We start from the raw sequence: 8,377 nt of genomic DNA, 5'->3' as shown, positions 1-8,377 counted from the left end.
ATTGGATGCTAATGTTAATGCAATTCCTTTTGTATTTAGCCCAGTCCCATGTTCTCTTTTTAAACAGTTGGACCCATTATAAACACTTACAGTGCCTTTGGAAGGTATTCAGACCCCTTGACTATTTCCACATTTAGTTATGTCACAGCCTTATTCAAAAATGTATTCAATTGTTTTTCCCCCTCATCAATCTACACACAATACCCCATAATGACAAAGCAAAAACAGATTTTTTGTCATTTTTGCAAATATATATTTTTTTACCCGGAAATATCACATTTACATAAGTATTCAGACCCTTTACTCAGTACTTTGTCGAAGCACCTTTGGCAGCGATCAAGGGAAAGATGAACAGAGCAAAGTGCAGAGAGCTCCTTGATGAAAACCTGCTTCAGGGCTCTTAGGATCTCAGAGTTAAGGGTCTGAATACTTATACATGTAATAGGTCAGTTTTTATTTTTAAGAAATTTGCAAAAATGTCTAAAAACCTGTTTTTGCTTTGTCATTATGGGGTATTGTGTGTAGCTTGATGAGGGAAAATAATGATTTAATCAATTTTAGAATAAGGCTGTAACAAATTAATTTTTTTAAGTAAAGGGGTCTGAATACTTCCCGAAGGCACTGTATATACTAATATACCAACAAAAACACTCACATAGACAATAGTATACTAACTAAACAATATACACAAAGAATTTGAACATCAAGTTCTAATAAAATAATACCAGTGTAAACAAGCTTCAGTATCACACAGAATGTCCCAATATTGCACATACACCATCCATAGATATATACAGCCCCGTGTTTGTGTGTGTGTGTGTGTGTGTGCATGTGTGTGTGTGTGTGTGTGTGTGCGTGCGTGCGCGCGCATAGTTGTGTGCATGTGTGTGTTTGATCAATGGTGGAATGTATTTAACAGTGAAAGCAGGCGGACACCAAGTCACTGACATCAGATGGTAACTCCACTTGTAGTAAGCCAGGCTGGTTAACTCCAACTGAATTATCCAACCATACAGATCAGCAAGTAGTCTAACCCACAGAGGCAAGCGGTGCATAGAAACATATTCAACTACAAGCAGGGTTAGAACCAGAGTCCATTCTACTGTCCAAGATTGTCTTGAGGCCTCATATACATCCAAGTGGTTGTGTTTGCTTAAATAGTGTTTATGTGTGCAGTTCCATCTGTGTGGGTTGTTCCCAGTCTCTCTGGTGCTGTTTGAATACAAGTCTTAATGGCACTTCAGCCTTTGGCCTGTGAGCTTGCAGTCCAATCACTGATGACAGATCAGCTTTAAAAGGGGTAAAGAACCTTTGATCTGTGAGTTTGCAGTCTGCCTGCAGATCTCATCTCAGTTTAATTTCACTCAAGAGGTGGAACTCCTCCCAAACAGCCTCCTCGAATCAATAACTGGTCTCCATGGTGCGAGTGGGCGTTCTTAGGCGTCTGCTAATTGGTCAGAGGTCAACTGCTCACGGTCTGACACATCTTCCGCTGGCAGCCGTGCCCGGTCAAAGAACCCACACTGAGGAAGAGAGGGTTAAGTTATACTAAAGTCGTGTGTGTGTGTGTCTGTGTGTCTGTCTGTGTGTGTGTGTGTGTGTGTGTGTCTGTGTGTGTGTGTGTGTGTATACCTTCCACATGGCCAGTGTTAGCATGGCCAGAACCAGCAGTCCCAGTAGGATGGCCAGGATGATGACCCACAGAGGAACAGCAAACGCCACATCAGGAGTCCCCCACAGCACCAGTGTACCCATCTTTCACACACACAATCACAGTTAGTTACAGGCTGGGGTTCAGGGCAAAGGTTATTGTAGGTAATAGTTAGGGTGGATGTCACATCTTATTGAAGTGGTGTGTTGGGGTAAGGAGGAGGGCTGGAGGCTATAGGGCAGGGTAGAGGTAAGGGTTAGTGTTAGGGGTATCGTATTGAAGTGGTGTGTTGGGGTAAGCAGAAGGGCTGGAGGCTATAGGGCAGGGTAGAGGTAAGGGTTAGTGATAGGGGTATCTTATTGAAGGGGTGTGTTGGGGTAAGGAGGAGGGCTGGAGGCTATAGGGCAGGGTAGAGCTAAGGGTTAGTGTTAGGGGTATCTTATTGAAGTGGTGTGTTGGGGTAAGGAGGAGGGCTGGAGGCTATAGGGCAGGGTAGAGGTAAGGGTTAGTGTTAGGGGTATCGTATTGAAGTGGTGTGTTGGGGTAAGCAGAAGGGCTGGAGGCAGTAGGGCAGGGTAGAGGTAAGGGTTAGTGTTAGGGGTATTTTATTGAAGTGGTGTGTTGGGGTAAGGAGGAGGGCTGGAGGCAGTAGGGCAGGGTACACTCTTAGAATTAGTGGTGACTCTAGGAACCCTGGAGATCCTTGAGGAACCATTGATAGTCAATGGTTCACATTTGCACCTATGGTTAGGTTCATGGAGGAACCTTTAATGTTTCAATGTTGCAAAACCCTTGACTGGAGGCATGTCTTTGCTTGGGCATGGCTTTCAGATAGATCTTTTTAGGCCACCCGTGGGGGTAAATGTCATTCCAGTTCATCTGTTCTGTTGCATTGTCATCATATGTTAAGGTTGAACACTGACAGTTGTGTAGCTTCAATGGGGCTTACAGAGATGTATGAGTTCCTCAAGAGTCCATGCAAATCCCAAAGTGGGAATAGTTACCACTTTATTACTATATGAATGAATGAATGAATGACATTTTATTTTCGTGTCAAATCGCCAACCCATCCCTTATGGGATTAATTGACACATAAACAAACATTACAATAATTCGCTATGGTAATTAAATGATCATTCTTCTTCCGAAGTTCTCTGCATTGTGCATCGCATATCGTTCAAAAGTTTGGGGTCACTTAGAAATATCCTTGTTTTTGAAAGAAAAACACATTTTTTTGTCCATTAAAATAACATCAAATTGATCAAAAATACGGTGTAGACATTGTTAATGTTGTAAATGACTATTGTAGCTGGAAACGTCTGATTTTTAATGGAATATCTACATAGGCGTACAGAGGCCCATTATCAGCAACCATAACTCCTGTGTTCCAATGACACGTTGTGTTAGCTAATCCAAGTTTATCATTTTAAAAGGCTAATTGATCATTAGAAAACCCTTTTGCAATTATGTTAGCACAGCTGAAAACTGTTTTCCAGATTAAAGAAGCAATAAAACTGGCCTTCTTTAGAGTAGCTGAGTATTGGCTCTAACCAGAATAGAGTATTGGCTCTAACCAAACTGGCTCTAACCAGAATAGAAAGAGGAGTGGGAGGCCCCGGTGCACAACTGAGCAAGAGGACAAGCACATTAGAGTGTCAATTTAGAGAAACAGACACCTCACAAGTCCTCAACTGGCAGCTTCATTAAATAGTCTCAACACCAGTCTCAACGTCAGGCAGAGTTCTAGGCAGAGTTGCAAAGAAAAAGCCATCGCTCAGACTGGCCAATAAAAAGAAAAGATTAAGATGGGCAAAAGAACACAGACACTGGACAGAGGAACTCTGCCTAGAAGGCCAGCATCCCGGAGTCACCTCTTCACTGTTGACATTGAGACTGGTGTTTTGCGGGTACTATTTATATTTTTGACAACTTTTACTTCCCTACATTCCTAAAAAAAAGAATGTACTTTTTACTCCATACATTTTACTGTACCTGACACCCAAAAGTACTCGTTTTTATTTTGAATGCTTAGCAGGACAGGAAAATGGTCCAATTTACGCACTTGTCAAAACAACACATGATCATCCATTCTGCCTCTGATCTGGCAGACTCACTAAACACAAATGTATCTTTTGTAAATTATGTGTGAGTGTTGGATAGTGCCCCTGGCTATCCATGCATTTTTAAAACAAGAAAATGTTGCCACCTGCTTTGCATTATAGAAGGAATTTGAAATTATTTATACTTCTACTTTTACTTTTGATACTTAAGTATATTTACAACCAAATACTTTTAGACTTTTACTCAAGTAGTATTTTACTGAGTGACTTTTACTTTTACTTGAGTAACTTTCTATTAAGGTATCTATACTTTTACTCAAGTATGACAATTGGGTACTTTTTCCACCACTGTCGAATACCCTTTTCAGAGGGGTTCCTCATGGAACCTTTTTGAACTGGAAAGGTTCCCCGTATGGCAATTTTTAGACCCTCAGAAGGTTCTTCCAGGCTCCTTTCCTTCTAAGAGTGTATAGGTATGGGTTAGTGTTAGGGGTATCTTACTGAAGTGGTGTGTTGGGGTAAGGAGGAGGGCTGGAGGCGGTAGGGCAGGGCCGTCACTCTGAAGGACACGGTGGAGTTGAGGAGGTATGGGTCGTTACGTCTCTGCAAGGTGATAGATGTTATAGATACTTTATTTCTTAATACTAATAATAACATTAATATGAATACTCCCTGTAGTACATAAGTCTGGGTTTATATTTGTGTGCTCACCTGGAGGAAGGTGTGAGCCCAGAGTCGGGAACGGATCTTGACTACAGCGCTCTGACCACGGTCCAACCGCCCGACCACACACAGAACTCTTAGACAAATGATGTTACTGCAGTTCTATAGAGCGGGAGAGACAGAGAGAGTTCATATACATTCCAAAACTGCTGCTGTATAGTAATACCAAACAAGCTGACAGTGAAATCCAAGGCTGCTGATAATGAAGTGCATGTATTGTAAGTACCAGGGTCTTGCTGCTGTAGGGCTGGGCAGCACTGGTGGCTCGTCTGTAGCGGTGAGGAGAGCTACGGTTTCTCAGAAAGCCCAACAATTCTGGAGTGTCCTGGACAGAGGACGTCTGAGAGAGAAAGAGAGTGAGAGCGAGAGCAAGAAAGAGGGGAGAGAATTAAGTCACATTATTACATACCACTTATAAGACCAACCAACCATCTATACAAAAAACACCACAGGTACACACTTACAGTGCCTTGCTAAAGTATTTACGCCTATTCTTACTCCTAAACTAATTTAGGCTTGCCTAAACAAAGGGGCTGAATACTTATGCAACGACTATATTTTAGTTATCACATTTTTATTAATTTTTTACAACTTTTTTTAAATTAAATTTTTCTTTGACTTTGACATTACATAGTATTTTGTGTAGACATTAAATTACAATGAAGTCCATTTCAATCCCACTTTCTAACACAATAAAATGTAAAGAAATCCAAGGGGTATGAATACTTTTGCAAGGCACACATAGGTCTACACATTGTAGATGGCACACTGTCTAGTAGCCTGATCAGCAACCTTGTAGACAGTTTTCTACCTCGTGGAAAAAGAAGAGACCAAACAACACAGGGATTCAGGGTTACTCTGGTTCTCTTAATGTTTGATCAGATGTTCTTGGTGCTATTTTTACATCCACCACATGTTGACTTCTCACATAGTGGGCTAGCTCTTGTTGACAGGTTTCTATAAAGATTCCCCATTCTGCTTTTTACCCGTCTTATTTTTGCTGGTAGTGAGACTCATAGACAACATTACTATTGAACTAAGGCATCATTCAAAATGAGGGGCGTAGTAGATATGCTGGTGCTGGCATTCTATCTGTTTGGGACTTGGGCTGAGGGAGAGAGTAAAGGAGGGATGGATCAGATTGACCAGAACATTCTATTCACTACCATAGATGCTGTCTGGGATGAGCCGAGTCACCTGAGACTCATGCTGAACAACACAAAGTAGAGAGGTTGGAGAAGAAGAACGCTGGTACTGTAACAATGCACATATAGACAGAGAAAGAAAGAACAAAGGTAGCCTGATGTAATAATACAGGTAATGAAACCGATCACACTGTGAAAATAAGTAGTGCTTGCTTAACTCTCATTCTGTATTGATTGATAAGTTTGGACATTTATGTTGGTGCCATTTCAGTCCTGGGGGACAGGGTGGTCAAGCTGAAGACAGAGAACACATATAATCATCATTAGATGTAATTTCTTAAATGGATTTAGATAATAATTCACTGTCAGCTGCTAATATTGATCATACATACATAGGCTACAGTAAATCTTTATCATTAAAGCTCAAGCAGCAGAACTGACAGACCTAGATACTGTGATACTGACGTTGGATTTACAGATCTAGAACCAAGGTAATAACAAAATGCTAATTTTACAAAATACGATTTAGTTAATTAGCTCAATCAAAAATGTACAGCTGTGGATTTTGCTGGATATTTTATGATAATGTCCAAGACAAATTCCCTTGTGATTTCAGCCCAGAGTTACCGCAAAGGGATTGCTTAGCACAAGGGTTCCCATCTTTCTTTAAAGGTAGACTTTATAAGAACTACTGTGCCTCAGATGAGCATAGCTAATTGCAGGGAGAAATAAATAAAGCATTGTTTTAGCTGCATCTCAGCTACATATTTTCAGGCTATTTCAGCCCTGGAAAACAGAGTGACAGCCAGTGAGAGCCAGGTGGTGGAACCGAACAAAGAGAATGCAGGTAATAAGGAGACTACTATGAATAAACATGCTGTAGCACATTTTTTTGCATATGAGATGTATGATTCTGTAAGTGAAGTAGTGAACTTGTAATTTTAAAAAGATTTATGTTACATTGTGGTTAAAAAATATGCCAGTGTACTATTACAAGTTATAGCATGAGAATTATTGACAACGAAAATGAATGGTGCTGTATAAGGGCCTTCAGAAAGTATTCATACCCTTTGACTTATTCCACATTTTGTTGTGTTAAAGCCTGATTTCAAAATGGATTATCACCCATCTACACACAATACCCCATAATGACATTAGACATTTTAGCAAAGGTATTGAAAATGAAATACAGAAATATTTACATAAGTATTCACACCCCTGAGTCAATTATTTGTAGAAGCACCTTTGGCAGTGATTACAGCTGTAAGTCTTTCTGGGTAAGTCTCTAACAGCTTTGCTGTTATGTGGATTGTACAATTGCACATTATTATTTTTTTAATTCGTCAAGCTCTGTCACGTTGATTGTTGATCATTGTTAGACAGACATTTTCAAGTCTTGCCATAGATTTTCAAACCAATTTAAGTCAAAACTGTAACTAGACATTCAATGTCGTCTTGGTAAGCAACTCCAGTATAGATTTGGCCTTGTGTTTTAGATTATTGTTTTGCTGAAAGGTGAATTCGTCTCCCAGTGTCTGTTGGAAAGTAGACTGAAGCAGGTTTTCCTCTAGGATTTTACCTGTGCTTATAGCTGTATTATAAACAAAAAAACTCCCTAGTCCTTGCTGATGACAAGCTTACCCATAACATGATGCTTGAAAATATGATATGTTGTGATTTTCCCCAAACGTAACGCTTTGTATAAAGCGTCTACCAATCGGTGCCCTTCTTTGCGAGGCATTGAAAAGCCTCCCTGGTCTTTGTGGTTAAATCTGTGCTTGAAATTCACTACTCGATTGAGGGACCTTACAGATAATTGTATGTGTGGGGTACAGAGATGGGGTAGTCATTAAAAAATCAAGTTAACCACTATTATTGAACACAGAATGAGTCCATGCAATTTATTATGCGATTTGTGAAGCACATTTACTCCTGAACTTATTTAGGCTTGCCATAAGAAAGGGGTTGAATACTTATTGACTCAGATTTACATTTTGTATTAATAAAAAACATGTGACACACATCTCAATGTAATCCATTTTTAATTCAGGCTGTAACACAACAAAATGTGAAAAATGTAAAGGGGTGTGAATACTTTCTGAAGGCACTATATATAGCTATTTCAATATATTTTAAACTTTCTTTACTTTCAGCCCCATGGGTAGGGGTGGTATGGGAAGGGTTTTCTCTGGTTGCCAGGAGGGTGGGCGGTGGGTAACTGATGAGTAACCCTAATTGCTGGGAGGGTTGGGTAACATGGGGTTGTATGGAGACATATATCTTGTTTTTAAATGTAACCTTTATTTAACTAAGCAAGTCAGTTAAGAACAAATTCTTATTTACAATGACGGCCTACCCCGGACGATGCTGGGCCAATTGTGCGCTGCCCTATCGGACTCCCAATCACGGCCGGATGTGATACAGCCTGGATTCGAACCAGGGATTGTAGTGACGCCTCTTGCACTGAGATGCAGTGCCTTAGATCGCTGCGCCACTCAGGAGCCCACTCGGGAGATATGTTGGCTGGGGGAATGGGATGGGAAGTTGGGGGATGCCCACTTCTTTTTTATTTTCCTGTTTATACTGAATTTACTAGTTATTGTTAAATTCCATATGTATTTCTTACTGTTTTTGTTGTTGTTGAGTGGCAGCCTACGGGTACAAGTTTTATAAATGTATAATTTGAAATGGATAATGTACCTGTAACCCCCACACACACACAAATAAATAACAAAATAATTATAATTTGATCACAAAAAACAGTAATGGTCGATATGTTCAGCAATGTTTATTTTCAT

General features: G+C 40.2%; 1 protein-coding gene across 1 annotated transcript in view; it reads right to left on the bottom strand.

Annotated features, from left to right (window-relative positions):
• Nucleotides 1-582: 582 nt before the first annotated feature.
• LOC115176728 (integrin alpha-8-like) overlaps nt 583-8,377 on the bottom strand; it is a 71,266-nt gene continuing 63,471 nt past the window's right edge. Inside the window, exons 26-30 of the mRNA XM_029736956.1 lie at nt 4,661-4,774; nt 4,423-4,536; nt 4,213-4,314; nt 1,633-1,755; nt 583-1,523 (exon numbers count right to left, since the gene is read on the bottom strand). Of these exons, the coding sequence (XP_029592816.1) occupies nt 1,437-1,523; nt 1,633-1,755; nt 4,213-4,314; nt 4,423-4,536; nt 4,661-4,774 (540 nt within the window). The 3' untranslated portion in view covers nt 583-1,436. The remainder of the gene's footprint in view (nt 1,524-1,632; nt 1,756-4,212; nt 4,315-4,422; nt 4,537-4,660; nt 4,775-8,377) is intronic.

The sequence above is a fragment of the Salmo trutta genome, chromosome 37 (assembly GCF_901001165.1).
Source record: "Salmo trutta chromosome 37, fSalTru1.1, whole genome shotgun sequence".
NCBI classification, from domain to species: domain Eukaryota; kingdom Metazoa; phylum Chordata; class Actinopteri; order Salmoniformes; family Salmonidae; genus Salmo; species Salmo trutta.
The sequence above is the reverse complement of the archived record's forward strand: the minus strand, read 5'-3'. Positions and strand labels throughout refer to the sequence as shown.